The 20,394-nt window shown below is 46.5% G+C and overlaps 1 protein-coding gene across 3 annotated transcripts; it reads left to right on the forward strand.

Moving 5' to 3' along the window:
• The first annotated feature begins 7,825 nt into the window (after positions 1–7,825).
• Positions 7,826–19,127, forward strand: TINCR (TINCR ubiquitin domain containing). 3 transcript variants are annotated; one of them, XM_083880087.1, is made up of 5 exons: positions 7,826–8,136; positions 14,743–14,856; positions 14,976–15,173; positions 17,000–17,140; positions 17,541–19,127. In XM_083880087.1, the coding sequence occupies exons 1-2, from the start codon at positions 7,877–7,879 to the stop codon at positions 14,744–14,746; spliced, it is 264 nt and encodes an 87-aa protein (XP_083736213.1). In that variant the 5' UTR covers positions 7,826–7,876; the 3' UTR covers positions 14,747–14,856; positions 14,976–15,173; positions 17,000–17,140; positions 17,541–19,127. The 3 variants fall into 3 exon arrangements, 1 of the variants encoding a protein (XP_083736213.1); XR_014591923.1 differs by lacking the exon at positions 7,826–8,136 and having other exon boundaries at positions 14,779–14,856; positions 17,005–17,140; XR_014591924.1 differs by lacking the exon at positions 7,826–8,136 and having other exon boundaries at positions 14,779–14,856; positions 17,022–17,140.
• Positions 19,128–20,394: the final 1,267 nt, after the last annotated feature.

Below are 20,394 nucleotides of genomic sequence, written 5' to 3' on the forward strand. Positions count from 1 at the left end.
GGGGTGACCACAGGGTGACCACAGGGTGGCCACAGGGTGACCACAGGACACACGGGGCCGTGGCAGCCACAACCTGCTGCAGTCGCCTCTTCAGCACAGCCCTGCTGATCCCCACCAGATTTCTTTGGGACAAGTTACACCTCGTTTTTCACACGTTTAATAACTTCCCTCAGCTGGCTGCAGCCCGGTGGTCCAGCTCGCATTGCTCCTGCCTGTTCAAAGCAGCTGGCTGTGTTTTATGGCTCCTTCAGGTCTTCCTTCCCTTTATCGTGCTGCCACTGCTGTCCTGCCTTCAGACCTGTTTCACCTCATGGTCCTGCACGCCACGAGGTGGGATGTGCCACAGGCTCTCTGACTCACAGGAGCAAGTTTTGGGATGTAGTTTGAAGGTACAAGGGGAGGCAACAGAGTAGAAAGGACTGTGTTAGCCCTGTTTGACCCAGCACACGTAGGAACTTGTGGATTGGAGGCTGATGCAAGGCTGTGTGTGCTGCTCCTTGGGACAACAGCTGCTTGTACCCTTAGGTGTGCATTTTGAGCTGTTCCTGTGGCTGCTCTCACAGCCTCTTCATAATTTCTATGATTGAGAGAAGCACAAGTGGTTTTCCAGTCAGCTCACCAGCCCCCTTTCTGTCACAGGCTCAGGCAGGCTTGGAATCAGGGCTGGGAAAGGAAACACCGAACAAGATTTTTTTTCCTTTCAGTTCCAACTGCAGGAAGATAATTTTTTCTAATCAACTCCGTTGCATGACTCAGAGCCACATTTGGAAAGGAACATCAAGAAACATGTCACCCTCTGTAGCCCTTCAACTGGGTACATGCCCTTCTTCCCTTCCCTGCTTCACGAACTGGAGAGAAATACCTGAAGAATTCAGTGATGATAATCCATCAGTCCCACAGCCTCTGGTTTTCATTAGCTTGGGAAACAGTGAGCAACCAAGAGAGAAAGAGGAGCACTCTAAACCATTTATTTTTTTTTTTTTTTTTAATTTCTTTCAGACAGGCAGGAAGGTGCTTTACAGGCTGTAAGAGTTCCTTTGTTTTTCCTTTTCTTTCCAAGGGATTGTTTGGGCTGAGCAAAGCTTGGCAAGGTTGATGTGTAAATATGAGAGGATACCAGAAGGAAATGAAGTTGGATTGTTGGAGAGTGTGCTCATTCCTTTGGCAGCAGGCTGCATGGGAAGCTTGTCACAGCAGGCATCTGAACAGACTGGGGGTGCTCAGACCTGTGGCCTGAAGTCTGGCAGGTCTCAACATTTTCTCTGCTGTCAATCCCTACTCCTTTTTTTGTGTCCCATCAGTTACCTGAGACCCACAACAAGGCCCATTTCACTAGCTGAGAAAAACAGACACTTTATATCCCCCAGGTTCTCCCGCAACTCCTTCTCTGCTCCAAACTTTGGTCATAAAAGATCCCCTTCCTTTCTTTCACACTGATTGAGCTCCAACTCCTCATATACAAAACTGGATGTGTCAAGGCTAGAAGCAATTCAAAGCAGAAGAAAGAAGCTGTTGATAATCCTTTACCTTTAAAATGAAATTCCTTCATTTTACTAACTTAAGTATCTCCTAACAATCCACTCTCTTGTAAATTTTCTGTTGTAGAAACTATATAATATGGTGTATCAGTAGAAAAGGTGGCACTAGACTGAATATCAAACTTGTCTCTTCCTGACGTTTCCTTTTAAATGACAAGATCTGTAAACCCTCACATCTCAGCGAATTTTTTTGCCCTGTGGGCTCTCCCTTGCAGGGTGCTCTCCCTCTACCCTTCTCAGTGTGTGTGAAATTACCAATCTGAAATACCCTCCCTCTGATAACATTCTCATTAAGTATCCATTACTGACCACTGATGAACACAAGGTGCTGGACTGAGTGTGATGAAAATAGTAGATCTGCTTTTTCTGTGCCTAGATCCAAGGGAAATCTACCTCTTTTCTGTAATAATCCTGGTTACCTGCATTTCCCAGCAGGATCTTTGAACACCTGAGATAATTAATTTTACACCTTTTTGAATAGGATGGCAGAATTCACTCAATACCTGAAATATATACAGCTGCTTGGGAAGCCTGTCTCTCTGCCAGCACTGGGTGCAGCAGAATAAAGCAGATGCCACCCTGAATGCATGCTAATATTTCTGACTAATACAGAATGGAGCGCTTCTTAGAAAAGAAGGAATCAGCAGCCTATACAGGAAGATTTTGGCTGCTCTTCTTTTCTCTGGACTAGTCTTCATGGGTGAGACCTTTCAGCTGCAGAGGCAGGATTTGCATTTAAAGCAAAGGACTATCCCTGTAGGCCATCTCCCCCTTGTTTTTTACTGTTCCAGCCCATTGCTGGGCCACAGCCAATGCTTCAAGCTCTCCCTTGCCATTAGATGGCAGTGCAGATCCACAGATTTTCTCTCTTCCTTGAGCCTCTGGAAAATGATGGTGCTGCAGCTGGAATGGCTCACAGAGCCTCAAATCTATTTCCGCACATCTCACTTTTGAAGACTGAGGCACCTGAATTTGTTTTGCCTGAAAGAAATGGAGCTGGCTGCCTGGGGTGGCAGCTCCTCTGAGTCCTCAGTGGCACAAACATTTGCTGTCTCTCCATCCAGGCCCTCCTTTGTGTGCAGAGGTTTTGGCTTTTTTCCTCTTCCATCAGTTAACTCATTTGTCTTTTGTTTTGCTGTTTCCACCACCATTTTGGTGTCTTGCTTATTTCTCAGCTTATAGGCAATCCTCTCAGGCCAGTGAGTCATGGGCTGCCTCAGGCCAAACCCCAAAGATATGGACTTCTTCTGAGGGTCATGAATCTCCCATCTGGGAAGTTATAAAGAACTGCAGTGAGAAATAGCTACCACCACAAAATGCTTTCCTCCATATCAATTTTTCAGCTTTTCCATTGTCTGCACTTGACTGGTTCATTTAACATGTGCATTACCAGGATTTTTTTCTTTCACATTGCCTTTTCCACCAGAAAATGTCACCAACTCACATCCAACTTTTGCTCAGAAAACTTGCGGGTTCATTTGTGTTCCAAAACCAGGCAGGTTTGTTCCTTTAAAACTAAATCTAAATACCCTTTTTTTTCCCCCTGGAGCCTGTTTGAAGTTCAATTCCATGCCAAACAGTCCCCCAACTCCGAGTAGTGCAGTATTTTTGCTGAGCAGCTGGCCAGAGCAGTTGTAGGGCCTTTTGGAATCTGATTTGGATACTTGCAGCAGGATCTGCTCTACTTGGTTGACTTCAGCTAAAGTCCTCATTTGTAGCAGAAAGAATGACAGTACCATCTTTTTTAAAAAATCTATTATAGTGGTGGAGCAGATGGAGAGCCCCTGACTGTGGCTTAGAACAGGGCAGGAAGATGTTGACACCTTTCCTCATGCCAGGCAAGGATGGGAGGTGGGGGCTCCATTTGACACTCATAGCTCCCATATACATTAAAGTAAGCTCCTTCCAGCTTTTCTGGATTTAAAATGTCTAAACAAGGAGGATTTTGTCTTAATCCCCAGGAGAAGTGCTCCTCTATCACAGAAAGGCACTTTTTTCCTGGTGCACAAGAAGTTAATAGTGTTCCTAAGCCCTCTTTCAGATGTGAGCAGTGTGCTGTAGATAAGTTGTATCAGGAGAAAGCCTTATCACTTGGGCTTACATATTTTGTGCTTATCCATTGGACTCTTAAAAAGCTGCTGCATTTAATTACTCATTTCTCAAAGCATTTACTAATAATTTATTAGCTCTTTGTTCGTTTGCTGTAGATGTAACTTGACATATAAAGTGAGCCCAGTCATTTCATAACCAAGCACATCTCAGGAGGAGTAAAGCACTGAGTGATAGGAAAGGCCTTGCTCATCTTGGCACGTGGTGGTACAGCTCTAGCTGGGGCCTCTGGTACTTCAGAAATATAAATACCAGTGCCTTAAGCTGCCCCATCACCTGAGATATCTGAGGCACTGATGAATTAGGTGACAGCTGCATGTTGGACTGAATATGTATAATTTTGTTTTATCACCGTTAAGCCTGCACAGCTGTTCACTCTATGAATGAACCTTTCCCAGCCTCCTGCTCCCCAGCACCTACTGTGGGTGTCAGAGTTCACAATGCTGCAGCCTTCCCTCTGCACCTTTGGTTAATGGAGCAGGAGAACAGTATTTGGGTTGAGGATGTGCCCACCAGCTGAATCGAGTCTTTTGGGGACTCTGTCAAAAAGCCCCTCTTTATAGCCAGTGTTGTGGAACTGCAGATGTCAAGCCTGGTCACCCTGACCAGGGTGGTCACCTCTCGTGCTTCATCCATTGCTCTCTCTCTGTTCCCAAAGGCAAAGTCACCCCAAAGAGGCATCAGAGGAAAATCCTTGGTGTTCAGCACTACTGCCCACAGGTCCTGGGGTCAGAGGAACAGCAAAGGGTCCACCTTGGCAGAACGACAGCACTGGCTGAGTGATTTCCTCAAGGACTTGTAGGTTCTGCCGGGGGAATCAGGATCAGTTTTGTCCCAGATGTTTCAGTTTCCCTATGATTGCTACCAGAAAATAAAGAAATCTTTATTTCCTTTTATCAAGAAATCTTTATTTCCACATTGAAACCTTTATTTCCTTATAAAAGCCTTTTTTTTTTTCTTATTGGGCAGCATCCCACTTCTCTGTTGCCCTTTTCAAGGAGAGCAGCACAGCAAAGAGCAAACCAGCTACTGTCAAACAGACAACCCCACCAAAACTCCACCTGCCTAAGAAATGAATGTCTCTATTCTGTCGTTAGGAGAAGAAGTTATAAGGCCCAAGATCATCTCAACCATCTTGAGACATCTGAACAAAGCACCTAATTTAGGCAGGTGTTTCTCTTTTGCTCTAGTGAATGGAGTAAGGAAGCTCTGAGAACAGAAGAGAAGACATTTTATAAATGCTGTTGCTTTATTTCTTCTGTCCATTAAAAAAAATCAGCCCACCTGGGTTTTAAATTGCTTTTCAGGCTTTCCTAATGAATGTCTCAGAATATTTGCATGTCTTTTGTTTGCCCTCAATATGGGGAAAAGCTTAAGTCAACAAGTTTTTATTTGATTTGTAAATAATGCCAGAGTGACACTTTATTATGGATTCCCAGAACTCCGACTCCATGTTTTATCCTCCAGATATGACATGCCAGAGACATCACCAGAGACAGGCTGCCAGGTGCAGGGTATGGGACAGAAATTAAAATAATTTTGAGGAAAGACCATCTAGAACTTTACCCTGTACCTCTGTTTAGCCCACAAACCGTCAAGAGCTGGTGAAATAATTGCTTTGGACAGATAATAAAACATCCTCAAGCCAAACTAAGGTATTTAATATACTGCTCAAGTCAATTTCCCTTATTTCTGCTGTCCCCTTGCTTTTAATAGTGGTTTAATGAAAAATCCAGAATTAATTGAAACTGGCATTAGACATTCACGTGTTCCAGTGAGGATTTCATTGCTTCAATATTTCATAAGCTGACTTCACTCCTATGCTTCTCCTTATCCTGCTTTCATAGGCTAGGGCATCATCCCTTTTCATAAAACAAAGGGTCCCAATGTGGGGGTACATGAGGAAAGTTTGCAACCACATCGTAGGCAAAGAAATAAAAATAATAGCTGCTTTCTTCCTGCCACCATCCATCCTTTCTCTGTAATGATTTGCATCTGAGCCTTGATGGGAAAGAGCTGTCCTAAAAATAAACAGGATCTGTCTGAAAGGTGTCTGAGGGAGGTATTTGGCAACTGTCAGGCTGTCACGTATGCTGGAAGGATGGAGCTGATGGACTCGCTGACACCAGACAGGCTCTGCTGAAATGAGAATGCCTTATGCTCCCCTTGGCACTCACTGGGCAAATTCTGTTGGCCAGAGCCATCAGAGCACGGTGTGTCTGGGGCCTGTTCCAGGTCTGGCTGCTGTCAATGAGAGTCTGCCCTTGGATGGCTCTGGGAATTGGATCAGACCTTTGCTTTTCCCCTGAGACTCTGGCTTTACACCAGGGATGAAGTTTGGCTCCCAAAGTGAATGTCACCCCAATGGAGAAGGAATCACCAGGCCCTGGGCTTGAGGGCTTCTGCAGGTCCCTGAAAATGAGACCCCTTGCTGAGGTACCTGGATATGGGGACCAGAGCCTGACCTTTTGCCTTTCCTTGGTTATAACAGCTTTATCCCTCCGTTTCTCCATCTCTAATAGGGGTAGCGTTGTTCTGGCTTCAAGGTTATTGGCATATTTGTAGATCTAGACATCCTTAAATGATCCCAAACCATGACTGTGCTAAATGCAGTTCCTGTTTCCTACAAGGTGCTTAATGAACATGTGTTACACCATACGGCAGTCGTGAGGTGAGTAAACAGAAACACCAAGGCATGACATGACTCATCTCAAGCCTTTGCAGCAACTCAGTGGCAGAGCAAGGACCCGAGAATCCCAGACTCCACCTAAACAATCATACCTTTGGAGTGACCCAAGCTGAAATGAAAATGTTGGAAGTTCTTCAGTTCTTCTCAATTGCACAGGGAAATCTCCACTGCCTGTGGTGTAAGTGAAGATATTTGCTGTTGTTCTTGGCAGAGATATAATGTGCTGGGGAAGGAAAAAGGAGGTGTGGAAGAAAGGTGGAAACCTCCTTGTTCCCCCATGGGAGAGTGGACACTTCTCTTATTCTCAGTGGGAGCTGACTGCTGCCTTATCTGAAAATCAGACTGTTTTGTTATCTGCTGGGCAAGAGCAGCTCCTTTTTAGTGAGGAGCAGACCCTGAACTCAACTGTCTTGCAGTACTTTGGTCTGAAAAAAACAGTCTATGTTGAGAAGAATGGACGAGGGAATTAATGCCTGTAATATGGGCTGCAGAGAAGTTACCTACAAGATAAGAGGGTGACTTGATCTTTTTGAGAAAAAGAGCAAAAACGCCTTCCTTATCTTCATGGTGTTTGCTCTGAAGTATCATCTTGTGACTGCCAGAGTCTGCCTAGCAGGATCAGTCTATCACAGCCTGTGGCTGACATCAACTCCTGCCTTTCAGAGGTGGCACTGTATTTCCCAAAGTAATGGGAAATACAGTGTGGCTGTATTTCCAAAGTATGGCTGGTTCCTCTTGGCCTCTGTGCCACCTGTTTGCCTGTTTTGCTGTGCCTGCAGCCCCGTGGTGCTGATCCCACTGACGTGTTGCACAGGATACCATCAGCTCTGCAATCACACAGTGATCTGGAAGGAAGAGGAAATCAAGAGGATGAGGAGGATGTGTGAGTCAGTATCAGATACACTGAGGGTTATGATGAGGAGTGAATGAGTCCTACCCCTTCTGGAGGGTCCCAGGCTGTGAACAGTAACTGTGCAGATCACCCAGGGGAATCTGCACTGCAATGATGAGAGGTGTTCACACAGCCAGGCTCTCCTCTCTGAGGAATTTGTCACTATGCAGCTGTACTTTTCTTCATTAAAGTGGCCATATTAAATAGCTGTGAGGTTGCTAAATGCCTACTCTGCTAACTGATCTTCTCCCCAGCTGGCAGCTTTTTAGAGCAGGAGACAGGAGGTTGTTAAACCCATTCATTTCTCACATGCACCCACGTTTCTAATGTCTGTGGAGATCTGGCTTTAAAGCCCTCTGCAAGCCATTGGAATGAAGAGTGCTTTGTGAAGACATTGTAATTATGATGGGATTTAGGGGTGTGTGGAAATGATTCATGGAGACGTTTCCCAGCCAGCAGGCTCATGGAGCCAGGTGAGCTCTTCCCTGGAATGTGAAGCATGCAGTGTGGCAACTGGGAGAAACAGGTTTGGCAGGACTTTTTTAAGCTCTTTGCAGCAGACAGCCTCTCCAGAGCCACATCCCTGCTTTGCTGATCTCCCAGCTGGATGCTCCGCTCTGCCACACTGGCCCTGCTGAGCTGGAGAGGATGGACACGCTGCGCAGGAGCCTCTCTCGATGGAAGAGGTACCACATCAAGGTGCACCTGGCTGATGAGGACCTGATGATGCCCCTGACGGTCAGGCCCAGGGACACGGTGATGGACCTACGGGCTCTCCTGGTACGGGAGGGCATCACCTCCTGGAAAAAGACATTTTATTACAACTCCCGGCAGCTCGAGGAGCACGAGACTCTCAAAGAAGCCAATATCCAGAATGGCTCTGTCCTCCTCCTTGTCAGCAATAAAAGGTAGGCAAGGAGCTCCTCTGCCATGGGGGCGGTGCAAAGGAAGGGAAATGCTCGCTGTGTCTCAGCCCCCTGGGACACTTTCTTGTTGGGATTTGTAGAATGCAGGCCAGGAACTCAAATCCTGCCATTTCCAGCAGGATTGAGGCTCCAGGCTCTTCATATCCAGACATGCTGTGCTGTGAAATAAGCCGTTCAGAGGAGGAAATCTGGTTGCTGCTGCCTGTCCTGTCTCTGGTCAGGTCTTGTTTTCCTGGATATGTGGCCAAGCACAGAGGGAGAGACATGACAAGAAAAAGGACAGGGGAGATTGTGTGACAATCTCAGGGGAGAGTGTTCTGGGAACCTCTCACTTGTCCTTTTCTGTTGTGCCTGTGTCTCCTCGTTTCTTTGTGGTAAATATTTCCTGCAGCTATTTGGGGGTGGCACAGTCCTGCTGTGACAGGAGAAGAGCTGAGAGCCACCAGCTTACAGCAAAGCTGGGCTGGGATGGCAAGAGGCTGCAGCTGCCCAAAATGTGTCTGAATCACAGCAGAAAGTACAGTGAGACTAGAGACTCCCAGGAGAGCCAGTGCATGGGAGATCAATCACAGCAAGCACTATGTTCTAGTGGGGATGAAAGCTGAGATAATGGACCTTGGACTCACGGGCAGTTTTGATTCAGTGTGGTGAATTTATGCCCACCTGCACTGTCTTTCCTAGTACCTGGTTCTTGCTGCCAGCATGATTAATTCTGTGAAGCATTTTGGGGATACTGGGTAGCAGAGGTATGTTGTGGGTATGTTGTGTCTAATTCATCTCTCTAAATCCTGAGCCCTCTGAGTTATGTGTCTATGCTGATCAGAGTTTCCTCTGCAGAAAAACCTGCACTAAAGACTTCAGTTTCTGATTATATCCCACATACTGGAATGGTCCTATTTTCCAGTCCAGAGGCAGCTTGAAATATCACACAGAGAAGATTTAATAAAGCATTTCCTTTCAGAGCTCAGCCAGACACAAGAGATTTCACATCACTCAGCTAACTGCAAACCCCAAGTCACCCATGGCCCCTTTCTCCAACATCTCATTTCATTTCTCTGATTAACTTGGCTCAGCTCCTCCTTTTCACCTGGTTTTTAATGGCAGAAGCACTTCTATTTGTTGTTGTTTCCAGTTTTTATTTTCCTAATCTTTGCCGTCTGAATTTTTGAGAGTAAAAAAGGATTTGGAGGATCTGAGTTGATGGAGTGCACATAGTGATGCCTGGTTTCCATAGTGGCCTGTGCACATTCCCACATTCTGCAGAAGTGGGGTGTAACTCCAGCAATGCAAAACTCACCAAGAGATCCTGCCCCAGCGTGCTGAGTTCAGAGGACCCACTGTAGTCACTGGCCATTTTTGAAAATCTAGAGCCTCTTGCTCAAAGTCCCAGCTCAATTTTGGGGAGTATATTAAAAAGGGAGTGGTATTTCTAAATTTTTTTTTCCTTGGATTTCCTGCAAACCTTCCTGGTTCCTAAACAAACACCTTTGGCCAATCTCCTCTTGCTTTTTCCAGGGCTAGGTGCAATGTGGGGAGTGTCCAGTCTCTACCTGAAGTCACGTCTCCTTGGTTTTTTTGACATAAAGGATTATTGGGTTGTGCCAACCTCACCCACTCCCAAAGGGTTTTTCTGTGGCATGTAAATGCCCAGATACTGGGGACACATTTCTGTAAAGGTTCACAGGGTGACTGAGCTGTGGTAGGATAGTTCCCTTAGATATTTCTGAGATGTGCTCATCTGTGTGGCCAAGCAGTCACCGCCCTGCGTGGGACAGCCCTGGGCTGAGGGCAGGTTGTGACTCAGCACCTTGCCAGCTCTTCAGCACAGAGAGGTTTTAGAGGATTTTAGATGCCTGTCTCTCAATGCCACTGGGACTTAGGAAATAGAGTGTGGGAGAAGGCTGCATTGTAACTGAGATTACACTACCAATTTGAATCTCAAGATTACTCAGGCAAATCTTTAGGTATTATAAATCCATGTTGTACTAATAATGTCTTTGGAAATACACTCGTCTGTATCAGCTGGGCAAGAGTGAATAACTAAGGGGACTATGACAAGAGTGGCCCATGCAGTGCTGGGATTGTCTAGGAGCCCCAGGAGCAGAGAGGACAGTGAAAACATAGTGCTACGTTTGGCCAGCAGTCTTGAGGATTTAAGAGTTGGTTTTAGCGTTTGACCAACTCAGTGAAGTATGGACCCTCCCCATCAAAAACAAACATCTATTTCTTAAGTTCTTCCTGAAAATCTTCATGTCTCCTACTTACTCTTTTGTACTGAGGGACCAGCCAAACAGAGCGCTGTTAATTCCAAAAGTGGAGTTGCTGTGATTACCAAGGTCTGCAGCTCAGTGTCGCGCCTATAAATATTAATGGTCACTCTGCATGCTGTGTGTTCCTGCAATGGGCTCACGGGACAGTTTGCTTTGAACCAGAGAAAACATGAAAATGACCCTATTTTTCATCCTCCCCTTCTCGCTTAATGCCTTTGTAGATAATTGGCATTTAGCAAAGGCCAAGTCAGCATTTCCACTTCTTGCTCGTATTTTCTGGGGTTTGTAACTTAGTCATAAAAATTCACTTAAGGCGGCAGCTTGGCAGGAAAGGGATCAGCATACCAGCTAATGCTGAAAATTTATTTAGACCTTAATGTTTAAAAGTTCGAGCAAACCATTTTGGAGATCAGTCAACGTGACCTCTCGCCCTGGGAAAACACATAGGCTGGCCAGAACTGCGACTCTCACATCCACCTAGGATGCAATTCCCCTTTGTGCAGAGCCTGTTAATCACATTACTGCTGTGCTGACTGAAATTGCAATCCTGTTGCAGCAGAGGCTGCGCAAAGAACTCGCTGAAAAACAGTTTCTGCCCTACAGAGTGACATATTACAATAACATGGTTTGCTAGTGGGTAAAACAAGCAAAGCAAGAGTTGAAATGGGAGTGAACAAGCAGAGAAATGCCCCAGCTCAGTGGCCCCGGGCCAGCATGTGGTGTTTCAAGCCATCAGTGGCCATGAGCAGAGCAGCCACCCAGCATGGATGCAGAGGCATCCACAGGCATGTAATGGGCTGTCCCAAACGCCCAAGGCACGATCAGCCCTGGCACTGAGGACCACGCCACAGCAGAACCCGTTTGGCTCGCTCCGGAGGCGGCGCAGGGCCCCAGAGCCAGGGAGCTGCTCAGCTGGTCTGGTGGTGACGTGGGAGTTCCTGAAACTGGCACGACTCTTCCCGAATTTTGCCTGCCGCGGAGAGCTGCCCTTTGCTGGCTGCGTGCTGTGGAGCACCAACCAACAGGGCCACCCATGGGGCAGGGAGCAGCAGTGCTGGATGGTGGGCATATGGAATTAGCTGCTCCTCGCTGATCATTTGTTGGCTGCGTTGTGATGTTCAGTGGGAGATGGAGGAATATTGCCTTGAGCTGGTGAATCCACTACTTAACCCGTGAGCTGTTTCAAACAGAGGATGTCAGTGGCTGATCCAGAGTGATCCCTAGACATGCCCAGTGTGCCTGTCACTGTCTGTTTCTAGGGGGGTACAGCTCCAGCTGGATCTGTATGTGCTAAAAGCACGTTGACAGAGCCTTTGCTCTTGGTTCCAGGCTCCTCTCCTGTGCAGTCTCCTCTCCAGCAGTCACCCAGGCAAAGTCTGTGCGGATGAATTAAGCAGTGCCTGGACTTCTCTCTATTACAATGCTGGAGTATTGTACAGCAATTTTTAGCTCAGTCCAGGTGGGTTTCATGAGCCAGCATGGGCCAGAGGCTGCTCCTAATGGGATGCCTGGTTGTGTCCACACAGGTTTGGAGAGTAAGAATTTAATAGGAAAACCTTGGCCATTCGGTGCCAGCTGTTCTCTAAATGCAGGAGAATGTCCCAGGCACATTTGATTTACTGGCACAGACTCAGCCACAGGACATGGGTCCCCTCAGCCTTTTGGAAGCTGTGGTTCATTGAGGCCAGGCAGCTTTTCTCATCATGTATGGCCTGCCTGGAGAATGGAGTTCAGGAAGTCATTGGTGAATAGGTTAAATAAAGTAGACGCCAGCACTGAGTTCAGCAGAAGTCTATTATCTGGAATCTATTGGTGTTGATTTTCTGGCCTGGAGCCACCTGAAAGAATCTATCTCGGGGCATTAGCTCAGTTACCATAACAACTCATCTAGGAACAACTCCTGACAGCTCCAAGAGCAGACCAAGGTCCCACGTTGTATATTGTGGCCACTCTTAGGTCAAAATAAGCATGGCCAGGTTCCTCCCTCTCCTGCAATCCAGCCTCAGTGTCCCTTGTGAGTGCCAGTCCTTATAGAAGCTTTGACATGCTTGGGGAACCTGTTTTATTTTTCAGAGGCTGCTCAGTCTAGTTTTCCAAAGGTCCATCCACTCAAGGATGGATATTTTACCTCCTGTCAGAATAACAAAACCATCCATCCTCAGGGAGCCCATTGCATTCCCTTCTTGACATTCAGTTTACAGTGTCTGACTTTTTGGAACTGTAAAAGAAAACTATGAGTGAGCCACTTGCACAAGGTCCAGTTTAGCTGATGCTGAACTCCTGCCTGCGTTTGACTCTGTGGTGACATAAGGAGCCCTGACAGGCACTCTGCAGTGGCTCACCCCACACTCACATCACTGTCCTGTCACCCCTGCTTGCTGTCACTGGAAGTGCCTGGGATGCAGTCACCAAGCACAGCAGGTGATGCTGGACTTCTAGAAACAAACAACAAAAAGAGTAATGAGATCTACACAGTTTGACCCTGAAAGCTCAGACCTGAAGTGAGTTTTTTACTCTGAGTTTCAGTGTGGTTTTGTGACGCCTGCTCTTTGCACTGACCCTCCCGCTCCTGCAGTTGGCTCAGCAATTATTCCTCAGCATGGAGGGGAGACTTTTCACCCCCATCCAACTTTTCCAGCCTTGCCCTGTTAGGCTGAGGCCTGGCAGCAGGCTCCGAGGCATCTCACAGTGGGATAACGATCCTTTAAATAGCGCTGGGAGTCTCTCTTCTCAGGGAGAACTAATTAAGTTCTTCAGTACATGCTTAGACATATGCTGACCTGGTATGGCCTCAACAGGTCCGCTTCCACCTAGCAGATAAATAATACTGGCTTAAAAATATCCTCCTGGAGATGTGTTACTGAGGCAACAGCCAGGTGGGGGGCTGAGAACATCTCAGTGGCTGAAGGTGGTATTTATGTGTGTTACTCACGGGCCAAACTCTCTGCTGGTGGACTCAGTTAGGTGATTTTATGTTCTGAAAACACTGGTGCAGTTACCTCTGCTGGCACCTCACAGCACACAGGCCAGACAATCACACCTGTATGTAGCTCCTTGTCTTATTGTTCAGCCCAAGAAGCTCATTTAACAAAAAACACAGAAAGTGAGTCCACTTTATGTGGGCTACACATAAATAATGTGGTCCACAGGATTTGAATTCTTCCCTGTGCATTTTGCATGGGATTGCATTAGATGAAACTGAGCTAATGTGTCCCCCGGGGGTCTGTCTTGGCTCTAGGCAAAAAAAAATTAATGAATGGGAAGTACATCCTAAAGTAGGTTTCTTTCTGGTGTGATATGGCCCAGCTTTCCTGGACTTCTCTGTAGCTGTGCTGATTTATATCAGGAGAGGATTTTGCCCAGTTGGGATAAATCCCCCCTCATGTGTCATGGTGTTTTATGGGACAGATGTGCTACAGGGTGGGCTCACAGCAAACCCTTGCCTATCAAAATACTCTGAAATTTCAAGTGAAGAAGAAAGTGCTGAAATATGAATCCTGTTCTGGGTTTTACAGAAAACCCAACCAGTGACTGATATCAGCCTCACTAGACTGATCCTTTGCTAGAACACAGCAAAAACTCCCACCCCAAAGACTCTGAAATTCTCTAAGCTCTGATGAAATATTTGCAGCACAGGCTCAGTTTCTTGCCTTAAATTGAAAACATAATTGCAAACTGCAATTCACGGGGGTCAAAAGACTCAGCCCTGCTCTTGCTGGCTCACCTGGGTAGGGTGGCTGCCTGGTGGAGTTGCTGTGGGCCATGAGAACCTTCCTTGCAGGACAAGAGAGGACAGGGGATAGCATTGGGTGATTTCTAAGGGGTTTCAGAAGAGTAATTTAGAAAATAATTCTACTTTTGCTAAGTTTAGGCCTTCTATGGATGGTCTGGACCCACAACCCCAGAAAGTCACCATTTAGTGTGTTAATGCCTGAGGGTGAATGTGTTGAGAGCAATTCTGTCTTACTGCAAAACATTCTCAAAATGCTCCTAAAGCTACAGATCACCCTTGTTCTAAAATGAAAAATGGATTTCTAGGAGGAGGCACTAAAGAGGAAGAGCCTTGCTTCTGAGAAAAAGGCTTCCAGACAGTTTTGGATTGTCTGAAGGAGAGCAAAGGCATCTTTTGTGGGAGGATAAACAGGTTTAAAACCCTGCAGGTGACTTATTCTGACTGGTACAGCGTGACTGAAGAACAAAACCAGTTAGAGGATGAGGTTTGCCTTCTCCACATGTCAGGGTCAGTGCCTGCTTGGTCAAATGCCAGTTTTGATTGCATCTCTATAGTGCTCCAAGTGTTTGCCTCTTTCTTGTTCAGATAATGCCAAAGAGCAGAGCCAGAGCCATGAGAGATGGGGAGTGTGACAAGGGCTGAAGGGGAGCAGATGGAAGAGACCTTGCCCATGGAAAGGCAGCCAGGCCACCAGTGTTGGTAAGTCCCTCCCTGCACGCCAGCTCAAGGACTGTTCAAAAAGCAGCTCCAAGTGTTTTCAGGATGGTGCCCATGAATAATTAACCCAAACAAAACAACAAGTAGTGTTTCCTCATCAGCTCGCCATGTGGTCCAGGCTGCCAGTGGAGGAACGTGGTAAGACTGACTCGGCTCCTGAGAGCAATGAATCAGTGAAAACACCCAGGAAAGGGGATTTCTGCACGGGTGATGGAGCAAGAAGGAGCTGAGGTGGACTTTGCTGAGATGGGGACATGAGACATCTGAGCCTCCTTTGGGCTCCTTCTCAGGATTCTGCAGTAAGTTGCTTGGCTTTTGTTTTCCTACATGTTAAGTGTCAGATAATTATTTTTCCCTTTCACCCTGTTTATCCAGCTGTAAATGACTCAGGTTATGGACTGTCTGGGCTCCAGAACATTTTCTATACAGTGAAGCCCCATTTCCAGGTTACAGGCTCTATACAGCAAATAAGTGATAAGTGCACTGGAGACAGTCCTGGAGCCTCTGTGTGTCCAAAGGACAGCAGCTGGTTACAGCAACCACCTCACCAGATCTCAGGGACCCACAGTTACACCAAAACTGCCTCATTTTGGAGCCAGGGTTTATATGGCAATGAACCTCCTTGTGTTCTTCCATCTGCAGCTGGTCCCCTGCTTTACCTGCTCCAATAACTTCTGAACCAGCTGACCTGATTCAACCCAATTTGATTGAAAGAGAGAGGTCTCACAGACCTCAAGATTCCTGCAATTTTCATGAACAAACAGCAGCTGGATAGAAGAGAGACATTTAAGTTAATATTCTATTGAAGGAAAGGTAATTCCACCTTTTGCTCCCTGCCTGTTTTGGGGATGCAGCAGCCAGGTGACCAGCTGGCATTTAGAAATGACTGGTCAATCAGTTCCTGCCCAGCTTCAAACCAGCCCCTGCACTTCCCACCCCTTCCCTGCAAAGGAAGAAGCTGCTGGAACAGCCAAGGATTTTGCTGGGAAGGTCTGGAGGGCATCAGGTGCCCTGAGGATATTGCAGTAAGCTGGGAGCACCGAGAAAGGAAGAAATAAAAAGCAGTTGTAATACAAATCAGAAGAAGAACAAGTTTCACCAGTTCCTTACTCACAGAACAACCTGATTTATAGGTTCAAATTTATTTTCAGGAAAAAAAAAAAAAAAGATGTTTCACTAATCTCTACAGTACTTTCCCCAGAAAATTCCAATGACTGGCAACTTTTACAAAATGCCTCAAATCTGCATATTCTGGTTTTTTTTTTTTGGCCATGAGAAAACATTTGATTCTTTTTTTCCCACACAAGCATTTGACAAAATGCTATGGAAAATAGAATTTTTTCATTTTCTTTTTTGGAAAGAACAAAAATATTCCCCCAAGAACATACTTAGACTTTGCACAGAAAGAGATTCTAAGACAAAAAAATATGAACACAGTCACAGCAGAACATCTCTTAATCCAAACAAGTGGGATGGACAAAGAGTGGGATGGGACTAAGTGTGGGAAGAAGGAATGTTTTCCTGTTTTCCAAGATGAACCAACGAGGCAGGAGCTCGTGGAGGCTGGTGCTGCTGGCTCAGCAGTTCTGCCACTTGACCATGCGGCGCCTCTGCCCGTCTGTCTGTCCATCCTGAAATAATGAATGTCTTGGAGCAGAGCCAGGACTTTCCTGAGTGCTTGGAAAGTGCCTCACACAGCCTTGGGTGTAGTCATAAATAATAATTAAAATTAGAATAATAGTAGTAGAAAAGAGGATGTGTGCCACTGGAGATGGGACACACTGAGCAACAGAGTCCTAAATCTGTGCCCCTTGTCTAGGAAAGGTACAGTTTGCTTCACAAAGCCTGGGAGACAGGATTTGCTTCCCTGGACTCGATAATCACAGTCTTTTGCTCTGCAAAAGGCAAAGTGACCTGAGCTGAATTAGGTCCAGTATCTACTCTAACACCTCCTGCCTGTAGCTGGCAGCTCTGGTCAGCTCTGGAAGGCTTTTTGCAGCTCAGGGGGATATCTGGAAAGACTAAATTAACTGTGGTGGTGTGGGGAGCTGCCTGGACTAATGTTTTTTTCAGAGATAGGCTTTGATTGACACTTCAAATCTGCCTGACAATCTTTTATTCTAAGCGCAGTTGCTGCCTTTCTTCAGAGCAGGAAGAGCTGGTTTGGTTGCTGTCCTTCAAATGGTGCATCTTATCACAAGGGAAAAAGTAGGAAAAAAACCCCACAAACCACCTAGAAAGAGCCACGGGACCAGCATAAAAGGAGGTAAAACTAACTGGATCTATTTGAGGTATTTCTGCTTTTTTCTTCTATGCCACAATCCAATGCAAGACACTTGAGAACGAGGGCTGTGCTCTGAGGAACGAGAACTGACTGGGGGTTTTTTATTGTGTTTATTGTGTCGTTGTTTCCTGCAAGAGATTTGTTTAATGCTTTGCTAATAGAACTGTGCAACTCTTCAGTGATGAGAGAATCATGGAAATACCCTGAGTTGGGAGGGACCCATGAAGGTCATTGAGCCCAGCCCCTGGCCCTGCACAGACACCCCAAAACTGTCCCACCCTGGGCATCCCTGAGAGCAGTGTCTTTGAATTCTCTTCTGGACACACCTAGGGGAAAAATAAGGGGTTTTTTTGAGATGTCCTGTCTCTCCTTGCTTTTCTAGGTCCTTCAAAACCAACCAGGCTCTTCAGAGTTTTGCCTTTCTGCAAAAGGCAAACTGACCTGAGCTGGATTTGATCCAGGATCTACTCTAACACCTCCTGCCTGTAGCTGGCAGCTCTGGTCAGCTCTGGTCAGCTCTGGAAGGCTTTTTGCAGCTCAGGGGGATATCTGTGAAGACTAAATTAACTCTGGTGGTGTGGGGAGTTGCCTGGATACCAGAAAAGATGCTGACAGTAAGAACTACTGTGAAATGGATGTTTCCCTTGTTGTCTGTGAACACAGGTGTGGACAAGACCACTGGAAGGTGTGTCAGGTCCTGAGTGTATTGCAAGATGGAGAAGTTTGCAACTTCACAGAGCTGCTCTGTGGATGGCAATGCTGATTGTTGGGACTGTTTACCTTTGGGATCCTCTTGCTGGTGGAGCATCACAGACAGGATTATCCAAAGCTCTGCTCTTTACCTCCACCCTGGAGCTGCAGCGAGGCCTTTCCAGCAGCTCCTTCTCCTGAGCTTCATGAGCAGAAGACAAGCCCAGACAGGTCACCTCCAGCAGGGACTGTGCTCTAGTCAGGCAGCTCAGGCTGGGGCATGTTTCAGTGGCTCCTCTGTGCTTCTCCTGTGCCTGAGACATGCATGCATCAAATGTTTCAGTTTACAGGGCCATCAACTCGCCAGCTTTCCTCGCTAAATTTACTTTTTAAAGTTACATCAGTGTTATATCCAGAGGGAATGGAGGAACAGATGCAGCTTGTGAAGTCTGGCTTTAATTCACCCGCCTCATTTAATTTCCTGCCCTGCCTACTAATCAATGAGTCTGCACTAGAGGCTCTGGGAATACCACGGTTTTTCCACATCCAGGAGAATTCAACACAGTGGCTGAACTCCCAGGGTCTCGAGCAGGCTGTGTCACTGTCCTTTGAGGCTGCTTCATTATGGATTTCCCTTCCCCAGCAGCAGTTGCAGACACTCTCCAGCCCATGGCAGCTGCACCTCATTTCCTCACAGGGCTGCTGGCACAGGGCAGGGATGTCACATTATCCTCTCTTAGCCTGTGTGCCATTCCCTCCTGGAAGAGCTCTCCTGCAAGGTTTTCAGCCCCAGGCCTTGCTTTGCAGCACCACATGGTTCATTTTGGAAGCTGTGCTGTGTCAGACACGCTGCTGGGGCCCTGTCACCTCCCAGGGCAGGAGCAGCAGAGCCTGGCACGGGCTCCTTTCCCAGGGCCCTGAGAGTGTCACCTCCAGGTGTCCCTTCTCCAAGGACAGTGGCATCATCTCAGCTCAGTGGTGCTCTCAGGCACTGCCTCAGACTTTCAGGGCTCTCAGGAAGCGCCAGTGAAAGGGTTTCTGGCACTTTTGCTTTGTTTAAGCAGATTTCCTCTGCACTGGGTTTTTCTTGGGCTCCCGTTAGTTCCAGGCAGTGCTGCTCTGTTGTTTAATCAGCTGGTGTCACAACTCTGGGAGGCAGGAAGGCTGCCTTTACCTGCTAGTACCTATTTTGTGACACCACTGCTTTACCTCACCTGTTATAATCTGTACCAGATTGCTCTTTGCCTGCTAAAATGGACAATCAAGATCCAGTTGTAATGGAAGTCACACAGTAGAATAAAAGTTTGTGGGGAACAAAATCCCGAATATACTGCAGGCCAAACCCATGGGGTAATTGCCAGTCCCTGCACAGGGGCTGAGATGACATGATGAGAAAGAAGCAGAGATGCTGAAATTTCAGTCTGCTACATAATTGTGCTCCTAATCCTGATGGCCTCGTGATTGTGATGCTGTCACTGGTGCAGTTGCAGTTGTTCTTGTCACTGTTTTCCCATGTTTGGTGCTAAATGTTGTAAATGAAGAAAAATGTTTGGATTTCTAAAGAAATCTAAATTTACTGTGGAATTAAACACACAGAACCCTGAAAAGTCAAATGGAAGAGGAATATTTTCATTTCAAATGGCAAGTCCTAGCAATGTAAAGCGATATTTTGTTGATACAGCTGCTTTTACTGCAGATCTGCTTTGCATTTCCCCAGGCCATGGGTAACAAAGAATGAAGCTGAATGTTTTCTCATCCTCGAGAATTGAGGTGGAATATCTGTGTTTATAAAGTGTTAGGGCTGGCAGTCAGGAGGTCAGTGTTGTGAGGGTTACCTGAGCTTGTGCCCTACCTGTGAGATCCAAAGTGAGAACAAAGCCTGTCCCTATCTCATGGAAACAGTGGCTTCCAGAGGAAGGAACAAGTGTGAGAGATGGTGAAGCCAGATGGATGAGCTGAGTTCAACGTCCTCCCAGAAGCTACGGCAACATAACTTGTATCTCTACTCAGAAAAGCCTTTGCAACTACCCATAAATGACTTTAAATGGCCTTATTTTCCTGCTAGCAGTGAAATAAGCAGCTTCAATGAGGAGGAGTAAATCCACTTGATTACACATGTAACCAATGTAACGCCCTTATTGGTTATTACTAATAACCCAGTCTATTACTGGTGGTGTGACTGCTGAAACAGGCAGTCCTATCTGCCAGGGAATAACTGTACTGCTCCTAAATTTCCAATTACAGTGGAACAAGGGGAGTCAGAAGGGCCTCAAGGGAGGAAACTCAGTAGGAAGCAAAGTCAACACGGAACACTTTGGTTATAAACAACGTGCGTGACAAATGAAATGTTATTGGGGCCAATCTTATCTTTTGAGGAGGATTTCTGCCAGGCAAGGCTGAGCTCTTTCTGTCCTGACACTTTCCTAAGGCCATCCATGGTGTTTGTATGTCATGCCAGGAGGTGATGGAGGTGTTGGCTTCATCTTCTGGAGGAAAGAGGGGCTTCCAGGCCCTGGATGTGCAAAGCAACTCAAGTTCAGGGCTTC

Source organism: Zosterops lateralis, assembly GCF_965231275.1.
Source record: "Zosterops lateralis genome assembly, chromosome: 29".
NCBI classification, from domain to species: domain Eukaryota; kingdom Metazoa; phylum Chordata; class Aves; order Passeriformes; family Zosteropidae; genus Zosterops; species Zosterops lateralis.